Source organism: Colossoma macropomum, unplaced genomic scaffold (assembly GCF_904425465.1).
Source record: "Colossoma macropomum unplaced genomic scaffold, Colossoma_macropomum, whole genome shotgun sequence".
In the NCBI taxonomy this organism is placed as follows: Eukaryota; Metazoa; Chordata; class Actinopteri; order Characiformes; family Serrasalmidae; genus Colossoma; species Colossoma macropomum.
The window spans coordinates 14329691-14354128 of NW_023494806.1; the positions used below are offsets into that span (position 1 = coordinate 14329691).

Genomic DNA, 24438 nt, shown 5'->3' on the forward strand with positions numbered 1-24438 from the left:
TACATAAATAAAGTAAGAAACACGCGGCATTTAATATATTTTAATGTTAGCAATTCCTTCCGCCAAATTATAGGTCCTTAACAAGCAGCTTGTTGCTACGTCTCCACTCACTCGCTGCACAGCCAGCAGTTCGTTCTCCAGCTCCTACAGCTGTCAAAGTCATTGCTTAGCAACGGTGTCTCAGCGGAGTGATACAGTGTTTGTGAAATTGTGATATTATGGCGAAATAACAGCACGGTTAGAATGCTTCTCAACCAATCAGCTTGCGTGGCCGACTGTTGTATAGAGAATGATAAATGGCTAGAATTCAGTTTTGGAGTATGCAGGTGTAACAGTCAGTCAGTTTAGCAAACAAGTCAGTTTAGCGCCACCTCTCCTCTTTCCCCAGTGATTTTCATCGCTTTAGTTTGATGCAGCTGTTTTTTTAGTTTTGCCATTACTTTTAGTCTCTTTCTGAAGATTTGCTGAATTTTTTACACAACGATATTTTCACAGTAACACTTTATTTGGAGGGGTAGGTGATTAATAAACTCCCAACAGATTATCAGTAACACATCAACAACAGATCAGTGAACTAGCAGTAGTGAAACATCTGAATACATTAATGTAAATATTTTGTAGATGTTCTGTTGATACATTACTTACATTAAGTAGATGTATTGCTAATGTTACTTCCATTACCCAACTTTACCCAAAACCTAACCCTAACCCTGGCCCTAATCCTAACTCTAACCTTAACCTCAACCCAAAACCTAATCCTAACCTTCATGTTTTTTGACACGTTACTGAGAGTCTGTTGAGTGTTTGTTTCATAATTCATCAAGAACCACTCAAAATAAAGTGTTACCATTCTCACTACACTAAAAAAGGGAGCCATGCCATAATACAACCGTTTTCAGTTCCCTAAAGAACGTTTCAGCGGATGGTTCTTCAAATAATCATTTTTAAAAAGGAGTTGTGTGAGTGTGAAGAACCTTTCAAAGTTTAAAGAGCTTCCACATGATGTAAAGGTTGACGTTTTTCTGTAAAATAAAGGTTCCTAAATGGTCTTTGGCTTGGAACATTTATTTTCAAGAGTACGGCAGCAGGTTTTTCCTCAACAGCGGCCTTTTACTGGGAAAGTTCGGAGGAGAATCTGGCCCAGCATAAATTCCACACAGCCTCCCTCCCATTGCAATTAATGGCCTGAGCTTCCATGAATCTCATATCATGAAAAGGTCTGGCTCTCGGCTTTACACGCTACTCCCACGGTTATGCTTGGATATCATTCTTTACCCTGACTGGGAGTGTCCAGATCCTGTTAGCTTTTGTAACCAGCATGCCGTACCAGGCTGTGCAGAGTTGCATTCCTGCTCCCTGCACCAGGATTCCTGCCTGCCTAGAGGCTGATGTTGTTGCATTGCAGTTGAATCAAGGAGTGAGAACAGGCCTGTGGAGGTGGATGTGTTTCGCAAAGAACTGCTCAGAATGCGCAACAATTTCTGTACCCAGAGACAAGAGTAACCTAAACACAATGACTCAAGTAGAAGTAAGAGTAGCCTAGCAAAAGGTAACATGAGTTCAAAAATGGAACTTTGAAAAAGGAAATATGTTTCCTTGAAGTGATGCCACAAAAGAACCTTTGGTTTCCAAAAGGGAAACTTTTGGTTCCCTAAAGAACCTTTCAAGGAATGTCTCTTTAAAAAATCTGCATATGATGTAAAAGTTCTATACCAATTCAAGATTTGTCCTAGACCCATATGCAAAGCCAAGAACCATTTAGGGACCTTAATGTCTTAGGGTCAAAAATCCTCAAGTTAATTATGTTCCCTACAGAACTGCAGTAGAACATCTTAAAAAATGCAGCATAAACTCAGCATAAACTCTTAAAAAAGGTGCTACGAAAAGTTGCTTGAGTGGTGCCGAAGAACCATATTTGAAACAAAACCTACGTGTGTGAAGAACATTATTCACATAATGTAAAGCTTCCTAAGGGTTCTTTTTAGAACCTTTACAAGTTCTTCATGCTTGTACATCTCAACTACAAAAAAAGCTTCTTTAACAAATCACCCACTGAATAGTTCTTTAGGAAACCAAAAGTGGTTCTTCTTTGGCTTAGGCATTGCTCCGAACTCTTTTTGGCACCTTCATTTTTATTTTTAAATGAAGACTGTATGAACCAATGTTTAGGCACTGTTCTTCTTTTTGGGATCATTTTGATCTAAAATAAAATGCCAAAGTTCAAAAGTGAGAGGTGTGAGCAACAGCAAAACACTCCAGTAGCTGTACCAGTCGAACAGAATAAAATTAACCTTAAAAAGAAATTAGTAATTCAGTGTGAATGGCTGAATTGGCTGAGGAAGTGTAGACTGGTTGTCACACAAATATATTTGAGTAAAAGTACAAAATATTAGCAACAGAATATACTCAGGAAAATACAAATCTATTAAAATTTTATGACGTACATGTAACTGAGTACATGTAATTACACATTATCCATCTTTGTCTGTCTCCACAGACTTAAGTGAGATAATGCAAATGAGCTACAAAGCATATGTAGTATATTTAGAACGGCACTGAGAGAACGAGCCAATCAGAAGTGTTTAAATGAATTTCCATGCTGCGTTACACTTTGATGGTTGTCAGACCTGTCTGACAGATAGCTTTCCAAGGACGTTTTCTTGGAGTTAAGCTATTTGCATATTTCCACTCTTACTTTGCCTATTATTTACAAAGCAAATGGTCAAATTTGTGAAGCTGCTTTGTTGATGGAGGCTCTTAAATATAAAGATTTTACTGTGATGGTGCAGCGCTTTGGTCACGTCAGATTTGTGAAGAACAAAAAGAATGAAGAGAAAAGTCAGCCACAGGGATCAGCAGAATGTGTCAATTTCCTTTCTCCTGTAATGAAAAATGTCCTTGTTCTGGAAAGTATGAATAGTTATTCACTCCCTGCATTCTCACAGTTCAGGACAAGGGCCTGCTTTCACAGGCACTGATTCAAAAAAAGGATCACCAACTGTCCTCATATCTTTGTGTCAACTTTTAAATACCTTCGATACGGAAAATATTCGGAAGAGAGCTGAATTCAGTATTATCTTGACAAAAAAGCAGCAGGCATGTGTGTAGTGGCGTGTCAGAGGATGCATTAAGAACATAGTTACGTGTGCATGAGTGAAAACAAAAAGGTTGGGAGGCAAACAGAGGAAAGAGACCGACTGACTTGACAGGGACGCGCAACAAAGAAGGAAACATAAAACAGATTTATGCAAACTCACATCATTTGTCGGAGAACAAATGAGTTTGTTGAAAAGGAAAAAGGTTTCTAGGAAGAAGTGTTCTGTGTAATGGAACTATAGTCATTGTGTCTGATTCTATTCTCAGTGAAACACTGAATCCACACAAAGAGGGCAAAGTTGAGGGAAAACATACTGCGACACTCCTAAAATAGTATTTGATTTGGACGTACAGTTCTAGGAAAAACCTTTAATTGATAAGAACTTTTATTAATTGGATAGAACCTTTGTATTCTGTGGAAATTGGCCTTTTATTACCTTGTTAGTTGTCCCTGCTCATATGAAGCATTATTCAACATTTCATATACTTAAGACTAAATTATTGTTTTCTCATAATGTTCTTTCAAAGTGTAATGACTTCTGCCACCTTAAAACATATGCTCAGTTTTGTTTACATCATTGTGCACCAGTGGGCGGGGGAAAAATATTAACCAATAATGTCGTGTTTCACCTCCCCCTCCTACAGCCCCCCAATCATTGAGTGAAAACAGCTAGCTCAGAGACCCTTCCTGATATGACGTTTGACCTGAAAGGTTTCCAATTCACAGTCATTTTAAAAGATTTTTCACACTCTTTTAAGAACGATCCACTGTAAGGTTCTTTAGGGAATATGGTTCTTCTAAGCCTTCTATCACTCCAGAGAACCCTTTTTGGCACCATTTTGGCATTTTTTCAATGGTTTCAGTAAAGTTACGAAAGCTTAAACAAGAAAAAAAATACAAGTGTAAAATAATCTTTAGAAATCCAACCTTTAAGAATTTTTCTCTTCTTACACTAATCAGAACATAATATCATCTCACAGTGACCACATGACAGTCAAAACCATATTCAAAATAACATTCAAGTTAATACAAGCCTGTAGATCAGTGGTGTCCAATCTCAGAGGGCCAGTGTGGTTGCAGGTTGTCATTCCAAACAAGCAGCAGCACACCTGATTCCACTTGTTTAATCTATTGGTCAGTCTTGTAAACAACTGATTATGTGCACACCTGCTTTCATTCCTGCTTTGCTGGAATGAAATCCTGCAGCAATACCAGCCCTTGTGGATAAGAGTGGACACCCCTGCTGAAGATACTCTAAAAGGCTCTGAACGAATGATAAAACAAGGTAAAAACTGCACTACTGATTTGCCAACTTGTTCATTGTGTATACTTATATGGTAAAATGTTTTCTATAAGCATTTACATTGTCATTTGACAAGCACTCATACCTGTAAAAGATTCATAACTAGATGACAAGTCTTATTTTGGCTTGATCACACACAAGTGTAAAATGTACAGTAAGAGGAATGACCTGGCAAATTGTTGTAAAATATTAACTGATTTACTCTCTTGAAAACAACATTCCTAAAATGTTCTAAGCATGGATGTACAGTTCTAGGAAAAAAAAAAACTTTAAATGATTTACATTATGTGGAGGTTTTTTAAACTTGAAGGGCCGATTATCCAGACCCAGATTAAGTCTAATCCTAGACTACAAAGAATTTCAAATGGTGATTCACCATTGGCACTGCAATTTAGTCTAAGACTAGGCTTAATACATGTCTGGTAAATCAACCCTACACATTTCATTTACAAAAATGATTCCTAACAGAACCATCAATTGAAAGGTTCTTTAGGAAACTAAAAGTGGTTCTTCTGTGGCATCACTCAAAAAAACTGTTTTGCACTAATAGACATAAATTATGTTTATATGCCTTCAGCCTCTGTCATACACAGTTGTGTGCAAACTTTTGGGCACCCCTGGTGTTAAATATGGCATTTTATCTGCACATTTTAATGTACACTTTTCTAAAAATTGTAAAAAATAAAACACACAGTACAAAAATGTGGCACAACGTTTGATTTAATGTATTATTTTGTATTAAGCAGTAAGTGTGCATTAAAATGTGCAGAGGTTCTCTTTAGAGGATGAGTACTTATTTTCACTGAGCAGGGGTGCCCAAATATTTGCGTATGTTGTGCAGCCAAATGGCACATGCATACACCAATGGATGAACTCAGATTCTCATTCAAAACCCTTCGACACACATTTCGGTTAATAATGTAATGAAAACACAATGCAGTACAATGCAGACACTCAGACTCCATTTTTCCATAAAACCAAGCTGCCGTTTAGCTAATAAGACACAAAGTAGAACTCCATTTATGACTGCAGTCTGTTTTCACTTCTCTTGTTTGCACAGATGCTTCATGGCCTAAATGTCCCTCACCCCCTAGAGATCACAAGAAAGACCCAATCAAGAATCACCACGGCTAACATGTTTGGTATGGCAACACTATGTGGGACAGCACACATTACGTTGCATATATCTTTATCAGGCTGTCTAGCTTTCAAATCTAAGGATTTGCTTTGGTAATTCCTAACAAATGTATCACACAGTTTATGTTATCTGCTTTAGGATGAGGTTTATTTACATAGTTCTGCAGCCTTCTTACTTCATTATCTTTACACTCTGTGACTCCCTGTGCACCACACCTCCATGAGAATAAACAGTATTTTGCATTAGTAGAAGGACAACAGCTGCTAGTGGTCTGTGTTGATTCAGCTTTATCAACTGTCCAAACATATGAGGCAAATTTCCCCCTCTAAAAAATAAACCCACCAAGGAAAAAGTCATGGGGAACAAGGAAGTTGGTGTCAGTTCTAGCCTAAACTTTCTGATATTAATTAACGTTTCAGCAAATCTGCCTGAACTTCTCAATGCTTTTCTCAGAGGACATTCTCACACAATGAATGTTCTCACCCCCGCATACATCACAGTATGCCAAACTAAGAACTGTTTCCAATGCATCGGAATCTTATGGGGTTAGAAGTAAGGCTCATAGGCCTTTACCATGCATGAGCTGCCTGAACAAAAACTCCCTTAGCCAAGCATCGAATCTGTTGTCTGTAAACAGTGATGATACTGCAAGTAGACGATCAACTCTAAGCTGTGAGGCCTAATGTTGGCTTCATGCACTGATGGTTTCTACATCAGGAAAATGATTTTTGTATGAAATGTTAAGGGTCAAAGTATAATGCACTTGCATGACGCACAAAGTGCTGTTTTGCTCAGACCACACTGAAAACTAAAGCAATAAACTTTATCCAAAAATAGCAATGCAGGGCAATGAAATGCATTCAGAAATGTCTGTTTATCATGACATCAAACATGCAGAACCTAAATGCAACTGATCTGTTTTCCAAGGCTGCACAATAAACCTATGTGCCTGGATGTTTAAAATTAAACAAAAGCTCCAAACCCAGGCGCTTATTGTGGAAGTTCAAAGAGGCGCATTACAATGCAAAGGAAAAACAGCGTTTTCATTCTTCTTGCCTCTGTTTCTGCAGGCTGACAGGGGCAACACGCGATACGCGACGTGCAGCTCAGCTGCTGGGCCCCTTTAAATAAGCCCCACCCCGAAATCAGTCGATCAAATTCAGCATCGCGCTCTTGCGCCTCTGACCAATCAGATTCGTCCGGGGGCGGTGTTAGAACGGTGGTCCGGGACTACGTTAACCAATGAAATCACGAGCTCTTTGAACAAAAGGTTTACGAAACTCATCACTCTGCTTATTATTCATGTTCACTGAAGGGCTGTTTAAGGAGCCCTGAAAGGAGATAAGACATAACGGTCCGCGCGTCTTTGTCACTTAAAAACATGAATGTCCCGCTGTGTCAGGCGTCCTGTTAGGCGGGACAATTAAGAAGATTTGTATCGTTTTTGACAAGGTTATAATAGATAATGTGGGAAAACCTACTCTAAAAGTTACTGTTAACAGCTGTTTCGAACCAGCAAAACAAACTTAGAGATGCTCATTAGGAACGGATAATTCTCACACATATTAGCGTAACGAACTAATACGTCCAGACACAAAAGACGAAGCTGAAGTCAGCTTCTTATTCTCCAGCTTCTTGTCCTAATTTCCCCGTTCCGCCTTAAATGGTGTAGCAGTTACATTCTGGAACCTCTGGCGCCAGCACCATTTAAGGTGGAACGGGAAAATTCATATAGGAAGCCAACTTCAGCCTCGTAAACAAAAGTTAAATACAATAAATGTTAGTGTAGCCACATTTTGTGACAGCAAAAGTTGGCCAAGGCTTACTTAAGAGCCACACACATTTCTTCATTTCCTCATGACAAAGCTTTGTGAGAGCCAGCAGCTTTATTCGCTTTATCTGCAGTTCTACTGAGAACAGGGTCTTAATTAGTTCGGCTTCGTTTGTCTGACAGTGCCGTTTTAAAAAGCACATTTAACGTGTGACATCAGCTGGGAGTGAGGCATCGCTGTATTTTAGCCCCCGCCCAGCCACCAAAAAACCTGAAGTCTCCCGCATGACTGGCTTCATTTGAATGGAGTGAGAGGGGGGAGTAAGAGGTCCTCCTCCGTTCCTCTGCATTGCCAGCTGAGAAGTCCGTCGCCGCATCACCGAGACACATTCACTCGCTTGCACGACTGGAACATTTATGGTGCTTTCTGGCTGATAGACCTATAACGGACTTACTGTCCTAGGCTATCAGAAAAAAAAAAAAACGGAAACACTACTGTTAGCTAACGTTTCGAGTTGGGAACAATTAGATTCAAGCGAGCTAGCTCTCTCTTTCGTGAAAGAAAGACCTAAAAGTCAAAAGAGGACCTCGTTCTTCGTCATTGTTATTTATCAGTTAGCTAACTAACATACGTTACTTTTCAACACATTTTCAAGCGGCAACATGACGAGAAGATCTTGTGCCATTTACGCCACCGGGATTGTGTGCGCCCATCTGCTGATCGTGGGGATCGCCCTCCTGGTGGCTCAGGTCTTCCAAACCATGATTCAAGAACGGATAAAAAAGGTAAGTGAAGCTGAGGTTTTAACTAGCTAACATTTGATATGGTTGTCTCATTCATACGGCTTGCGAAGTTAAATAGATTTCATATTTTCGGCACGTACACCATCAGTAACGGCCAGAGGGTGTGTAGCGTTAGCTAGCTTAGCGACTTTCAAAGTTATGAATCATAACGGAATTGTAACGGTCTTCTTGTAACGGTTCTTCTGGAACGTTAGCCAGCTAACTCTCTCTTTTAGAGTGCCTTCATTCAGCCGGTAACAGCTCAATTAGCTAGAAAACAGCTAGTCTACCGTATATCTGACCACGCTAGCTAACTCCACCACTGCACTAGGACAAGTTCCTATTCTAGCTGGTCTGTGTCCTCACCTCAGACTCGGAGAAGTCGACCGGCTTCGCCTGAGTCATAGGAAAATTTGTATTTTTGTCCTAAGTGCTCATATTTTGTGTACTGGCCACTTCACTCGCTTGTTACAGTTCGTCCAAACAATGCGAGTCAAATCTTCCATGTGTTTCACTCAGCGATTGCTTGTGTCACTAACCTTCCTGTGAGCTAACGCGTATCGGAGTGGGTTGGTCCTCCACAACCTGTGCTACTGCGCAAGATCGATGCTTTCAGGTTTGTCCCCAGCTTTCCACACGCCAGGTGCCTTTCGCGGTGCAGTGAGAGGGGGTTTATCCTCAGACCAGCTGATTTTTCTGGCTTTTGTAATGAGATGTTAGGTGTAGGGGGAGGTGTGGTGTAGTAGTAAAGGAGAGGTGGGGGAAGGGTCTTTAACTGGCGAAGCGAGGGGAATTCTCCTTGAGAAATACTTGGAATTCTGCACCTCCCCACCCCCAGCAGATTTAAACTAGATTGAGTTCCTGCTATATATATATAGTGAGCTTTAAATTCAGAAGTATGAGTAGGGGGCCGACACAAATTTCAGTTTGCCTGAAAGACAGAAATTCAGATCCGTTGTAATTCTGTATACGCTTGTAGGCACCAGTCTGACCAAAGTTCTTTCAGGAATGGAGTTTTTGGTGGACCGCCCTGGCACCTCATCTTGTTTTATGTGGACTGACACAGATCAGGAGGACAGTTATTTAAGCAGAGTGACTTTTTCTAGCCCTTAGGACCTGCATGCCTGTTGAACAGGGTGTGGACGGGGTGGAATGGTTTTAGTTTATATATCTGACCTTGCCCTCAGCTGTAAGACTAGACTGGATTTTCTTTTTGCTTTAGGTCGCCCTTCGCTTGACTTCCTTAAACACCTAACTTCAGCTGTCTTAACAGCTCGGAGAGTCTTTGAAAGTGTTGACGTCTGTTAATATGTTACAAATCAGCTTTTCAGTGGTGTTATTTTGAAGACTTTCTTTCAGAAATCATTAGGAGCAGGAGTTCTCTGAACTGCGTCACTTATTTGGAGCAGCGTCATTTCCAAAGGTGCAGACCGCAGAAAAACTGGATTTAAACCAGTTTTGGTACCTACGTGTCTAGTCTAGTTTTGTACGTTTAGCTCTTTCTATGGATGGGGGGGACATATAGGATGGAATTTATTGCTGTGCGGGGTCAAGGTTTTTAAAGTTCTCTTGCTTAATGATTATGACGTCTTCGAAGGACACTTACAGACCTTTCTTTTCAAGGCTGATGACCATGTCCATTACGTTCAGGGGTTATCAGTACTTGTTTCTTAGAGTTTCCTGGCAACTTTATCTCTTGGAAGTGCCACAAGGGCATCCATTAAGAAATCCTGGAATTGAGATATGGGATTATGTGCACGGAGTTCCTTGAGGATATTTTATTGAGTTTTTAGCCTCATGGAACATGAAGCATCTTGTCAGAGAACTTTAGGACAATTTTCTTTTTTTTCGGAGAGAAGATTTAAGGATATTTAAGGTGATGTGTATTTAGTCATGACGCAGTGAAAGGGGGAAAATAAATACTAAGGTGTGGTCTGACGAATCCCGGTGTTTGGCATTTTGAAGTAATTGTTAGGCACTAATCCTAAAACCTACACATTTTCAGCTGTTTAAACAACATGTTTATAGATGTCCATAAGGATCAGCGTATTGCTTCAGTACGCTTGAGTCAGAGCAGTCCAGTTGTAAAGGACCTGCGTGACCAAACTAGAGCCGAGTTTTACCACACATGGATAAGCAAGCTGAATGGCTGACGATTTTCTCAAGTGCATTATACTTTACCCACAGTGCAGAGAATGCAAGCAGTTAACCCCTTTTAAAAAGGTTCCTGATCAGTACATTTCTGAGTCCAGCATTACAGGTTCCCCTTTGTATAAACCACCTTAATAATTCTGTTCTCTGTTCTGTGCTTAACATGATACTATAATAGTAGTGTAAGAAGATCACCTTTTTTTTGAAAGTTAAGTTTTGTTTTAAATTGTGTATAATGGTCTTTGGAAAAGGAATGTTCCCGTCCAATAAGTGAATCCTTTTTCCGTAGGATATAAACACATACCTGAACTGTAGTGCCTTGTCCTCTGTGCAAGCAATTTCACTATATAGGAAGTATGATAATTTTTGTGAACGAGTAATAAGTAAACAAACTTACTCAACTAGTTAACCAGTAGATGTCTTATTTTTCTATGAAAAGGCTTGGAAAAACACAACAGTCCCATGTTAATGAGAGCCAAGGATTATTTTACTGTTCTCAGCTCAAGGTTTCTTAAACCAGATAGTGTTATCTACTTATCAAGGCAACGTGTGATAATACTGTTGTTGTTTTGAAGTCCCAAAGTTGTTCTTGAACCTTCTGACACATGGAATTTTTTTGTTTTGAAGTGCTAGATGTTTGAGATTTTTTGAAGAATTCCTTTACTCCCCAATATACATATCTGCCCCAACATAAAAGAGCATAAGGAGAACCGTAAGTGCTTAGCTTAGGCTTGGTTCATTTCCTGTCTTGGATTTTAGATGACAGCACAGAGAAAAGTTGCCTTATTCTAAAGCTAAGACATAAGATGAGGTTTTTGTCTGTCACATACTGCTGACTGAACATTGTCTTTTCCCTTTGTGGCTGACCTATAGTGACCCACTCTGTCTCTGGTCTTCTGTTTTTTTTTTTTTCTGAATCGGCACTATTTTGTGTTTGTGTGCTGGATTTCTGACCATTCACGTATCACCTAAAAAGCCTATAAGCCAAGCTTCAACCAGCATTATATGAGGGCAGTCTTTTACTAACTGGAACCAAACTCTGTATAACCTGCTTAAATCAAGTTTGAGTCACTATTGGGAAGTAAATGTGGTCCAGCTGACTGCTCGGAGGTCATGTGTGTGTTTGAGTTTGACGTCGTGTAAAGGTTACTTAACATCTATGTTCACATGTTCCTTAAGAAATGTTTAGATAGGTCTGAGATAGGTTCCCAAGCATTACTTGTATAGTCAGTTACTTCACTGGCTTTTTTTATTTGCTTTGCAGGAGGTCACACTAGCTGAGAACAGTCGAGTATTGAGTGGCTGGATAAACCCACCAGTTCCAGTATACATGCAGTATTTCTTCTTCAATGTTACCAACCCTGATGAATTCTTGGCTGGCCGAGCAAAGCCCAATGTGACCCAAATGGGCCCTTACACTTACAGGTAAGATAGTCGCAGTGCTCCTTTCTGAATGGTTTCATGTGTCAAGCTTGCACATCGAGTTTGAAGTGCTTGTGGTTTTTGTGCTTCTTTTCACTCTAAGCATTTCAGGAAGTCAGGTTAGTTGCTAAACTTAACCTGCAGAAAAAGAGTGTTTTGGTCACTAAATCAAACATCACAGCACATTATTTGTTTATCAGTGTTATGGCCTGTTGGCATGTGCATAATCTAGGGTGTCACAGCACTCCGGAAGTGGCTCAGAGACAGAGAGAAAATAACAGAGGAAACGTTTACCCAGAAATGTCAAACATCATGGAACTATAATGAGTCGGTGGCAGCACCAACGAGTTGATTGGCACAGCTTGCTGTGGGCCAATAAACCATCTTTACTTGTTTTACTATTGATGAATGGTGATACATAAGATCAAATATTCAGAAGATCTTGAGTGGAGTTCCTCAAATGAATTGTAATGTCTTTGTGATCTCAGGGAGTACAGGCCACGGGAGAATGTGACATTCTTGGAGAATGGCACAAAGATCTTTGCTACGAATCCCAAGAGTTTCGTCTTTCTTCCCGAAATGTCCGTGGGAGACCCTGAAGTGGACATGTTGACCACCCCCAACATCCCGTTCATTGTGAGTTTGTCTTTGATTTTCTAATGGGGCGTGGATAAAGTTCGTAATCACTTTGTTAACGACTTTATCAAGGTCAAAGGAGATCATTGGATGTGTAGAGATCCTGACTTTTTGTCCCTCTGCAGGCTGTGATGAACGAGATGCATTCCTATTCCTTTTTTATCCGCCCGTTGGTCTCCATGTTTATAAAGTCATTGGGTGTGGAAATGTTCATGACGCGCACCGTACACGAGTTCCTGTGGGGCTTCAAGGACCCACTTATGACTAAACTCCATAGTTTGAAGCCGGACGTAGATGAGTACTTTGGCCTTATGTATAAGGTAGGAATCTTCATACTACTTGATGTGTTATCTGTTTAAGGCTATGCTGAGTTCTAGAAATCAAGAAAGAATGTGTTATTTGTTTATGTATTTATTCGTTTGAGAAAATAATTTTGTTGTCTTTGCTGTTATTGACATGAAACCCTATCCAAATTTGAATAAACACCCTTTACCCATAACATTGTTCATAAATGAGTCTAAATTTGTGCAACTCATGCAGCCACACTCATTTCAGACTCCAGTCATTTGTCTGTGATAAGCACTCTGTACAAGTACAGCCAACATCAGCTGGCTGTCATTCATGACCTACAGATATATAGGAAAGTGCTAGGTCAGACGTGGTGACCTGATTTATACTAACAGGGTTTGGATTCGTTGGACTCTTCAGGGATTAAAAGCTGAATGGAATTAGAGATGATGAATGAAAGCTGTGGTTTATGCAACATTTTCTTCAATGCACTGATAAGAAAGAAGCCCAGCCCAGTGCAGATCTGTTTGCATTAATAATGATTTTAGGCTTTTTCTGTGGTTGTGGTGTTAACCAAGCCTATAAAACAAGTGCCATGTCTCCAGTATTTGGATGAGGACTGTGAATGAATGTCTTTCTTTTTTTCTTTTCTTGTTTTTAGAAAAATGGAACCCATGAAGGTGAATTTGTCTTTCATACTGGAGAGAAGAACTATATGGACTATGGCAAAATTGAAACATGGAACGGCATAAGGTACCCACTGCTTTGCATAATGTCCCTTTGGCTTAGTAGACTTTGTGAGAATTTTTTACTCACTGAAATAACATTGCCTCAACTTTTGCTTGCCGAATTTTCAGGGCTTGCATCGAGTACATGCCAAGCAAATTGCAAAGTGTAAAGTCCAAGTAAAGTCTCTCAGCAGCATAGTGAAACAGGACAGTTCTTCCCAATGCATGGAATTTCTAATAAGAGTCTGCCAATTTTAAGTTGTGATTGTTTCATGAAATATTTTAATCTTATTTTGCAGATTTTAAAAATATCAAAAAAATGTTCCTTGTTCTTGATACTATAAATCATTTCTCAAATAAAATTGTTTGAGTAAAACAGTCATGCATAAGTGTGTTCTGTTCCTGTAGGAAGATGAATTGGTGGTCGTCAGAGCAGAGTAACATGATCAATGGCACAGATGGCAGCGTGTTCCACACCTTCCTGTCCAGGAAAGAGCTCCTGTATATTTTCGCTGCAGATCTGTGCCGGTACGCCATACAAAGCACACTCCACTGTGCACTACAAGTTTGTCCAACCTTTACATCAAATGTCATACATCCAGTTTAATGCATTATGAGTAAATGGGCATTCACTATACAAATATGCACGTTTCCGCCGATGTAGGTCTATCCATCTTGCATATGTGAGTGATATAGAAGTGAAGGGAATTCCTGCCTTCCGCTTCGCACCTCCACCTGATGTCCTGGCTGCCCCGGATGAGAACCCCAACAATGCTGGTTTCTGTGTTCCTGCTGGGGACTGCCTGGGCAAAGGAGTGCTCAAAGTCAGCGTTTGCCGTGAAGGTGAGGGCTAATCTCACAAGTCAAACCCAAGTTTAAAATCATAGTTTATTTACAGGCCGCATAAGCAAGTCTGTTTGAGATTGCTTAAGTGCATTGGGTCTGGTACCATTTAAATCTGCTGCCAGAGAAGTTGCACATGCATGTTCGCACTCGCAACAGTAAAGTAATTATATCCGTTTAATTAATTAATTATATCCATCACTATATAAAATATGCACAAGGCTTATTTTTTTGTTGGACGCACCATGTTTTTCCAAGCGCGAGTGTGAGCTCATTCAGAGCGCAGTTATCTGTGCTTATCACTTATTGGCTAGTGTTTATCATTGTGTTCAGAGTAACAAATAGCAACTGATATTTGTTGTTCAAAAAGGTAGGTTGTGACTGAATTTTCAGCTTTTTTAGATCACATTTTTTACATATCAAATAAATGCACCAAAAACATTGAGAAATCCTGTTTTTAAAGGAAAAGAGTAGATAAAACCACTGAAACCACAGAGCCACTTTTCTGCTCTGGTCACTATAAACTTCCTTTACTTGTTACATCAGCCATGTAGCTCCAGTAGAAAATTAAAGATGAAAACTTGGGACACCAAACATGTCTAGGCTGATCAGATTCTTTTGGGATAATGGGAAAATTGTGTAAATTGGATTTTTCACCAAATTTTTCTTTTAGTTAACAGATTTCCTTTAATTTGCACCAATTTATTGCTTAAGAGGCATGGTAAAAGGGGGTCGCGGTACTTTGTAGTTCAGATGAAATGTTTTATTTGTAATTCTTTTGGTTTGTTTGCTGGATTAACAAGTTGTCCCATAGCACTGTGATGCTGCCTACTATGATCGCACCTTACACGAGAAAAAAACCCTACCTTCAAATGAAATGCGAAACAAGATTATATCTTTTCGGAAAAAAACTGTCCTTTATTGTTTCAGTTTCGGTTGGATGACTCATCTTTACTTCTTTATGCGGTGTTGCATATGGGCACATGGGCGCACACACAGTCTCTCTTGAGTAATGTGTGTGCTGTGCTGATGTGTTTGAAGACTTTTATAGTAGTGCAGGCAGTAGCACATCCGAAAGCCAAAGGGCTAATCAATTCCACTGAACAGCATATATTCTTAAAAGTAAATTCCTAAATGGTTCTTGGCTTTGACTTAAAGTTTTAAAAAAAACTTTCTTTGTACAAAACTACAAGTCCCCAGCATACAACTTAACAAATCTGCTCTTTCATCCTAATCAACATGTGTGCCACTTCAGCTGAAGTTCATCTCTGATCGGTCTGCCTTTGTTTGCTCTCTCCTGGACAGTGATAGAAATCAGAGTTCAGCACACAAATGCTTAATAAGTAACTTCAATTCAGGACCATCCGCTCCAGGCTGGCTACAATAGCTGCTCGATTGGGACATAGCCATGTTAAATCTCTTTATTGCTTCCTCCATGAATCGCAGTGCTGATAGCAGTGACTGATGATGGTGAACTCTTTCTTTATCACGTGCATGCTCTTTTACTGACACAGGGTTTTTCAGTTTTTACATGAAGTAAGGCTTTGTAAAAGATCACGTACTTCTTTAGGGAAGTACAGATTGAGTGGTGGCTTTGCATAACTTGCTGAAACTGGTTCACTGCTGGGTTTGACCAGCTGGGGTATAATTCAGGACATGGTCAAACTGTCACAGACAGCAAACAAAAAGTGGAATTTGACTACTTCATGAAAGTTTGGCAGGTCACTGTCCTCCTGTACCTGATCACCTAAGTTTTGGGGAGAAAGTTCTCTTCTCTTAGCTTACAGATTACGATGGCTGTTTGATCTTTGGTCTGTAGAGACAGATTCAGAAAATCGGCTTATTCTTTTCTTTCAAAGTTACCTTATGTTTTCTGTTGACTGTATTTGCCATGCACCTTGCTTGATCCTTAAAGTTTCTCTTGATTCAGAGTGACGTAATATGTTTTAACAGGCTTTTCCCATTCTCTCTACTTTTTTTATAGGAGCACCTATAGTGGTGTCATTCCCACATTTTTATCAAGCTGATAGAAAGTACATTGATGCCATCGAAGGAATGAACCCGAACAAGGAAGAACATGAAACGTACCTTGATCTTAACCCGGTGAGCTTGTCAGGGATTTGACTGTTTTTTACAGTACTTGGTTGATGTTTGTAATCATCAGTCAGCTGTTTAGACAGATCTCATGACTAAGATGACTTGAAGCTTCTGATTGTGTTTCGTAAGGATTGCCGTTAAGCCTGGTGGTTGATTGAAAGTCAGCCGCATGACTTGCAGTTAAAGGAGCTCAAGCTAAAAAAACTAGAAGTTGTGTCTCAATGTTCGCTAAACATTTTGCATAAAACTGACTAATAATACTCTAATTAGAAAAGAACTATACATCCTGCTATTTGTACACTCTCATAGTGTGCTATATTAAGTGTGCATGCAGTTGTTTTTGAGTTATTAGCTATGTTTTACATGGTTTTCCTTTATTTAAAAAAAATATTTTGTTACAGACTACTGGGGTCCCAATTCGTGCCTGTAAGAGAGCCCAGCTAAATGTTATAATGAAGAGAGTCCCTGGATTCCCGTAAGTAGTAGAAGTAACTTTGTACCTCCTAGAATGCTTTAATTCTACTCATTCAACATCTCCTTCGTAGTGTTTCCAACTCTTGTTGGAAATTCCTCTCTAATTGTTCCACCCTTGTCTGCTTTCTCATTTTCAGCCAAACAAAATTTCTGAACGAAACTATCTTCCCCATTATGTATGTCAACGAGGTACGAGCACTTTCAGTCTCTTTGCATGTTTTGTGCATCTCTGACATGATACCTTTTGCATACAGTCAGGCTGCCTCTGGGCTGTTTTGTTTTAGTAAATATCTGCATTTCTATGCTTTTCCAGACTGCAACCATAGATGATGACTCTGCCAGCCAAATGAAAACTCTGCTCTTAATCGTGACAATGGTGTCAAATTTTCCCGTGATCATTGTGGGATTGGGCGCCATCTTACTGCTGGTCCTGATCTTCCTGGTGTGCAGAAACCGTCAGAGAAAGGTACGATTGCCTTCGCTAGCTTCACTCCACAGTTTAGTTTTATCCAAAACAACTTGGGTGATTATCCTCAAATTAGTAAGCAAGTAAACTGTCTCACAAATCATTACCTATCTGAATGACACATTACCGTTTGATAATTGTGATAAGTGATATTTTCTGTTGTGAAAAAAGTAAATTGAGCATAGTATTTAACTCAACACACACAGAAAGAAAAAGATAAAGTTAGTAAGGGTAAAGGCTTTTTCCATGTAGGACTGTATATCTATGAATACCCATATAAAATATGACATGGGTGGTAGTTTGTTGATTTTTTTTGATCTGCCTTACTACAGTAGCTCAGTTTGTTTCTTGGTTTCTAAGTAATATACCCTGTTTGGGAGGCAGTAATGAGATCATACATTAAACAAAATGACTCAAAACAGAAGTCTTTTCTACAAGAAGTCTCCATTACATCACTTGTTATGAAGACATTGCCCAACAGCCATTGCAACAGCTCCCTTCGTAATGCTAAAATAAAATTACTCAAGGTTAAGATAACTATAGTGTACTATATTTGTATTTTGGAGGAATTTTAAGAATAAGGAACCATAAACCCACACAAATGTTCAGCAACTCACAGCAGACCTACATGTGGTTAGCATGCCAGCGACTGATAGATTCAATCAACTTTTTTGTTTAGTCTTTATCCACGTGCATGCATATTTGGTGCATGAGGCTAACCATTAATGCATGTGCTATTTTAACTCTTATTCTGTGATTTACTCTACATTTATTTGACCAAAGTTTCACTGCACTAGTTCAAGTTAAAAAGGTCTGGATTGGATTTTTTTTAATTATAAGCTTTAGCACAAGAAAGCTTTGGATTTCTTTTTACACAGTAGTAGTAGGTGTGTGCCTTTTATTTTTTATAGTGTTGTATTACAGTGTGAAACTTAAAAATGTATTTTGCATATTGCTGCCATGTTTTCATTTTGAGTAACATTTTCCCCCCCTTTTTTTGTGTTCCTGTTCAGAATGAAGTAAAACGTATTGATTTTACAGAAGCTTTTCATTCTTTTGCTGTAAGTCAATATTCCCCCCTTTTTTTCCTTTCATTTTCTCACTATTCTGCTTGTCATTGTCCATAATTTAATGCTAGTTATAAGTGATAGAACCTGTGTTTTAGCCAGTCATAAGTTCTATGCACTATTAAGTATCTTTTTCTTTGATTTGGTATGTGTTTTATTATTATTTGTTGTTTGTGTTTGGTTAACAATAACATGCATTTGTTTATGCAAATCATGTTCTTGCATGGTTAATTTGGTACAAAGAAGTTTGTAGTTTTGTTTCAATTTTCAGAATTCTTTTTTGTTTTTGGACAAACGGTTAGTTTAGACGTGAGGTAGAACAGTTCTTACAATGGAGAACTCTTTCCTCTTTCAACTCGAGTGTTTCAATACGTGCCCTAAACTCCGTTCCTGTGTGCCCTCACAGACGACGAAAGACGACACGGCCTACACTCCAGTCAGCAACAAATCAGATGACTCGCCCGAAACCCACACTAACCAGCCTCTGAAGAACGGCTCCTACATCGCCATGTCGCCAGTGGAAGCACAGAAGTGTTGATGAAGATCACTGTGTGGAATCCCCCTGGAGGGATCCACCTCCGTCAGTGACGTTCCTTCCCTCTTTTCCCCCTTTCATTCTCTCTTTCCACTGTGCAAAACGTTCTGGGGCCAGTTCCTAGAAACGCCACTGTCAGACACTGCTGGTTTCTGTGGTTGTCTTGGCGGACTTCCTCTCTCCTGCTGACTTTTTTCCTCGCTCTCAGAGCATGGCCTTCTCGAACTGCCATATTTTTTGACACAAAATAATTGTATTACTCGAAACACTCAGTGCTGTTTGTAGCTCCTGAAGCTTTTTGTCGACTAGACACAAAGTGGACTGAAAATACTCACCTTTTGGGAAGATAATGCCCACCTGCATGTTCACTGATGTGTAGTTCCTTTTAACCCTTAACATGGGGCTGAGAACAAAGGGAGGGTGTTTAGGTGAACACATAAAGATTGCTTTCCATTGGCTAGCAGGAGCCACTTTGAACACCAGTGTTTAGGCAACGCCAGTGCTCTTAAAGTATACAATGAAGTTTATTGCCACACTACTGAAGTGAAGTCTGCATTGCCAGACTTCAGCTGACAAAGATGTTTATTTGCCATATCCTTTGACACTGAGTAGAAAGAGTCAAGCTGTAGCTGTGTGCCTCTTCTAAGACTATTTAAAAAGCTAAACAGGGGCCTCGCATGTCAAGGAATTTACTGGGCTCAGTCCCGTCATGGTCATATGTGTGAATGTGTTGCGTGTCTGTTTTGTATGTTTGTATATAAGGCCAGGAGCGCTTGCATATATCTTAGCCACACTGCTGTGAACTGCTTTGGAGGGGCCCATGTGTTCTCTTAAGCTCGATGCAGTGGGAAAGCATGTGGACACGGATTTCAAAGAAAGGTCCTCTTCAGTTTCCCTTTTATGACGTCTTTTTGAACATATTGAACTTCAAACTCTGTCTGAATGCCCTTAAGTTCCTAGTAGGTGCCAGAATTGTTAAGTAACACTCGCTCCTTTAACTTTTAAGTGGTTCAGAGGGTCTCCACCACGTGCTGTTAAAACAAAAACTTCTGATCCTCTAAAAAGGGAGGGGGAAAAGGCTTACAAAATGCACAAATGGGACTTGAACCTACTCTCTGCCTTACACATACACAAATTTGCTGCACGGCCAGGGCGACTTTGAGAAAGGGCTCAGTAGCATTGTAGTAAAAGTGTCAGACCACCTTTGAACAAGTCTGCTTGTCAAAACATCTGCAAATCTTTGACCCCTAGCCCTTATGTCATGTAAACAGCGGCCTAAGGCATCTACTCTGCAACTTGGAGAAAGCACAAGGTCAAACCTTTTTTGTTTTGTTTTTTTTGGGGTGTTTGTTCGCGCCGTTTTTTCTTTAGTGTCTTTGTTGAAGGCTGAGGAGAGCAGAATTCAGGCAGTTACACTTAGATCTGCACATTTCTGTGCGTTAACTCTTTGTGAGCCAATGGGCAAAATTACAGCCCTTAACAAACCTGGCACTTGAAACTGTTTTTCCTTTAAGTGTTCCTTTTTTTTTTTTGGTCCATGATGTTCAAAGCCTTCAACTGATGCACCTCAAAAGTGAATTAACGCCATAAAAAAGAAGTCAACTTGAAAAACAAAGTAAAAGAAAATCTGCACTTTTCAGAAGAAGAAAAATGTTTGTGCGCGTTTTTTTGTTTGTTTGTAAGTCAATGCGTTGGTCCTCTGTTTAATTTCAGAAGTATGTCCAGATCAGTTTTTGTGGTTACGTTTTTTGAGGTTCCTATTCATTCTTGCTTTTCTTGGGACAAAGCCTACTGATTTTTCTCTTTATTCTACGCATTTTTGCTGCTAACAGATGCCGTAAGTCATAAACATTTGCACAGTTTGTTTGGTCACTGGCACTGGTGGCACTTTAGAGAAGGGCAGCATTCTTAATGCTGCATGACACGTACACAAGGGGACATCTGACATAAACCTTTTAAAAACATTTGTAAAGGCTTATTCCATCAAATGTCAGTTGTCATAAGCCTTTCTTTGGTGAATGACTTAAAAATTGACAAAGCAACAACTAACGCTGTTGGAATAAGTCTTTATAGATGCAAGTTTGTCAGTTGTCATGAAACACTTGCGTAGCCTTATGAATGCTGACCTTCAGTGAAGTGTTACCCTGGCACCATACCATGCCAAATGATTGTGCCATCTCTAGAATATATCAGAATATTCATAAACACATGTTACACTCTGCTCATCTTGATATGTTACTTGTTGCTATGATGGCTGCCATGTATATCATCCAGTATTGTGGCAAACTGTACAGATGTTTGTTTTTTCTTTATGTTCCTTTTAAAATCTCCAAGATTTGATGCACATTTTGAACTGGAAAAGCAGTGTGCATACAGCCTCTGTTAAGACTGTAGTTAGTAAACAAACGAAGACGTGAAGAAAGCATTTGTTTAACTGAAATGCAAGACTAATGGCCTTTGGTACTTGGTAGTCTATAATGGTTGGTAGCATGCCTCTTTTTGTAGTCAGCACATGCAGTAGTACACCAGTTTACAGCAATGGCCTTTGCTCATCATTAAACGTAGAGGAAGGCTGTGGTAAACTCCACTGGTCCACCTTATCACAAAGTGGAATGTACCACTTGTACTGACTTGAATTTTTAAGATCTACAACCTGAGCCATTTCCGTACAGCTGTCGGACTCCCTGTAGTGACTTTTGAACCTGGAGTCCCTTTCATCGGTTCACTCCCCTGTATGCTCAACCAAAGATAACCTTATAGATCGATTTGCCCAGTTTGTTTACTTTTACAGATACAGCTGTAGTGCCATCGATTTCCTCATTTTACGATAGTGGTTTCGCAACCGAGAACCATCGCCAACAAGGGCAAAAGGCAAAAAAAAATTGGAGTATTTTCAAAAGAAGCGTTTGTAACGATATCAATTTTTCAATATAAAGTGTTGCCACAATGTGCTAAAAAAACTCAGTATTATGTATTGACGCAGCAATACATTGTGTAAAAAGGAAATTTTATAGAAAAATAAAGATTTTGTATCAGGACAAATATTTATGTATCAACATGTTCAATGCTATGTACATTATCTGGACTTTGTAAGGTATTAGTTATTTTAGTTTCTGTTCACTTCTGTATTTTATAAATAATTTTTGTAATATCTCAGCTGGGATCATAATTCTTTTTTTTATTTCTTTATATTTTCCTTCTCTTTTCCTCCCCCATTTCCCACAGATTTATAAAGTGGTATTGAGTATGTGTTGGTCCCACGTTTGTGATTTGAAACAATGTGTGTAAATGGTTTGTATGTTCAGTGGCAGTGACTGAGAAAGACTTGTGATGTATCTGTGGGGTGTAAGCCTACTGTGTGTAGTGACCTCCTGTGCTACAAGTTTCTCAAGAAGCCGCCGCACTGTTTTGACCAATGTGACCTGCTGTAGGAAGGCTGAGTATCTGAGGTTTTTGTTTAGGGAGATTGCCATGGTGCCATGTTGGGTACAAGGGACATTTCTACTGCAATCAAACTTTCAAACTTAATTGTTTCCTTAGATGAATGACGCCCTCCTTCAGGGACGAGCTTCTAGTGCCATATCACCCTTGTTTACTGAACTTGCTTTAGTAATATGTGGAAGCAGTGTAGCAGTCGTTCCAACCGCATTTCAGTTCACATTCCCTGCTCTTTAATGAGCATTTTCATCTCTTCACGTTCATCTCAGAGATGCATTGAGTTTTTTGCTGCTGAAAATGACAATCCTCATGTGGTCATGTTAGGTGCAAAATCATTTCAAAGTAATATCCAGTTTTAGTTTTGATAATTTACACTGCACAAATGTTTCTACAGTGCTTTTTGTAAACATTTTTAGTGTTATTTGCACAATAAACAAGTTGCAATCACTGCAGAATGTCTTGTTGTATTTGTCTTGTTGATACTATAACTGTCTGCTCTCTTTTAACACACTTAACACATCCCATTGATGGAATCTGTACATTTCTGTTTAGGTAAAGGGTGGCTTAGTGGCATGAATACTTTACAGATGTTATAAAGTGATAAAAGATACTGATAAAAAAGATATTGACCCTAATAAAATGCAAAACAGACTACTATGAAGAGCAAGGACAGTTTGTCATTAGAACAGTATAGTATGTTGGCCACCTTTTGATAAGGACCCTGAGCTTCCTCAAATATCATTAAGACTGAAACTCATGGCTTTGCTCGCACGGCTCCAGACATGTTGGAACAAGTAATCGTCTCCATCGCTTTGAGCTTGTCCAGACTTTTTCCCCCACCTACGTACCACTTAATGATGAAAATACAGCTCTGATGAACCAATCTTACAGACCCACCCTCTACAATAGGCTGTTATTGAAGTGTTCAATGGCAAACTTTGTTGCTCTGACTCAGGGCTGCCCAAAGTTGGCCTATGAGTACATTTGATTTGGCCCACCAAGGCCCCACCTGCTCACTCAGTGAGCTTTTACAACTGTATTTTTGAAGTATTTTGGTAATGAAATATAAGGTAATGTTAAAAAACATTTTAAAAACTCCAACCTTCTTTATTTATATATTTTTTTTTATTATTTTGGTCCTCTGCCCACTGAAAGACAAAAAGTTTGGGCACCCCTGCTCTAAATGCTGAAGAATCATTAGGTCAGCCTTGCTTCTTTAGTTCCCCTACTGCCTTAAAAGTTTAGTTACAGCCCTAATCTATTGCACACCAGCTATCAGATCCTTAATATAGGCCACCAAATATCCCAAATGATGCTGTAATCATAACCAGAAAAACCTCTTCCCCATTGTAATAGTCCAAATTAGAGTTCATTTTCTTTAGTAAGGGCACAGATGGCTTAATGTAAATAGGATGGATGACAACATTTGATAAGATAAAGGCAATGTCACAGATTGGCTGAAGAGGTTTCGTATTTTCCTTCAATTGTTTGCTTCATACGGCAAGATAGTGATCAGGCAAAGTGTGTTTGTGGAGCTCAAGATTACATATTAAAAGCCAAAGCTGTTCACTGTTAACTGGCCTTCCGCAAGGTGCAGTACAATGCACTGGAGCCATTAATCCAGAGGTACAGCACCACCTGCTGGTCTCGAAATCAACTGCTGCTTCAAATGATACTGTAATAGAGAATGGAGTGGTGTACCAGTCACAGCCAACACTGTGGGGTGAAAGTTTAGCCAGCTCCACAAAAAGGCAAAAATGAACATCTGGCTTTTGTATCTCTGCCAATTTATTTGTTTTGCTGAATGCTGCTAAATCATTTCAAAAGAAAAACTCACTCTCGTAGCACTCTCCATACTGTAAACATTTCTCAGAGCAGACATCCTGATTGAATCAGCAGTGTGCCCATGCCTTCTGCACAATCTGATGCTATCCAGCAAAATAAGGGAGCACCTTAGGGGTATCTTCTCTGACAACTTGGGTCTAATTTCTTTGATTAATAACACGAAACTTTGTAAGCTGACATTGTAAGCCTATTTATTTGCAGACATTGTGCCTTGCATTAGTATTGTGATTGAAAAACATTTTCTGCCTGGTTTGGCCAAATAAAATGGTCAGAAATAGTGAGTGAAAATTTTATTCCTAAAAGGAAACTCTTCTGGAGATCACTTGAAGTGAAAATCTCTGCCTACCAGTAAATGT

At 39.4% G+C, this 24438-nt stretch overlaps 1 protein-coding gene across 2 annotated transcripts; it reads left to right on the plus strand.

The window, feature by feature from the left end:
* Window positions 1-7587: 7587 nt before the first annotated feature.
* Window positions 7588-22664, plus strand: scarb2a (scavenger receptor class B, member 2a). Of its 2 annotated transcripts, none has more exons than XM_036599018.1 (13): window positions 7588-8095; window positions 11508-11668; window positions 12154-12301; window positions 12427-12621; window positions 13251-13342; window positions 13726-13845; window positions 13982-14160; window positions 16145-16263; window positions 16659-16732; window positions 16869-16920; window positions 17045-17197; window positions 18211-18258; window positions 18671-22664. In XM_036599018.1, the coding sequence occupies exons 1-13, from the start codon at window positions 7973-7975 to the stop codon at window positions 18800-18802; spliced, it is 1596 nt and encodes a 531-aa protein (XP_036454911.1). In that variant the 5' UTR covers window positions 7588-7972; the 3' UTR covers window positions 18803-22664. The 2 variants fall into 2 exon arrangements, with proteins under 2 accessions (XP_036454911.1, XP_036454912.1); XM_036599019.1 differs by lacking the exon at window positions 7588-8095 and adding an exon at window positions 8749-9515 and having other exon boundaries at window positions 18671-19128.
* Window positions 22665-24438: the final 1774 nt, after the last annotated feature.

Excerpts from the sequence above, each read along its gene's own strand:
- scarb2a (XM_036599018.1), top strand. The coding sequence starts at position 7,973 with ATGACGAGAAGATCTTGTGCCATTTACGCCACCGGGATTGTGTGCGCC. Across the intron at positions 12,622-13,250 it reads ACTTTGGCCTTATGTATAAG|AAAAATGGAACCCATGAAGG; the intron begins GTAGGAATCTTC and ends TCTTGTTTTTAG. Across the intron at positions 16,264-16,658 it reads CGTACCTTGATCTTAACCCG|ACTACTGGGGTCCCAATTCG; the intron begins GTGAGCTTGTCA and ends ATTTTGTTACAG.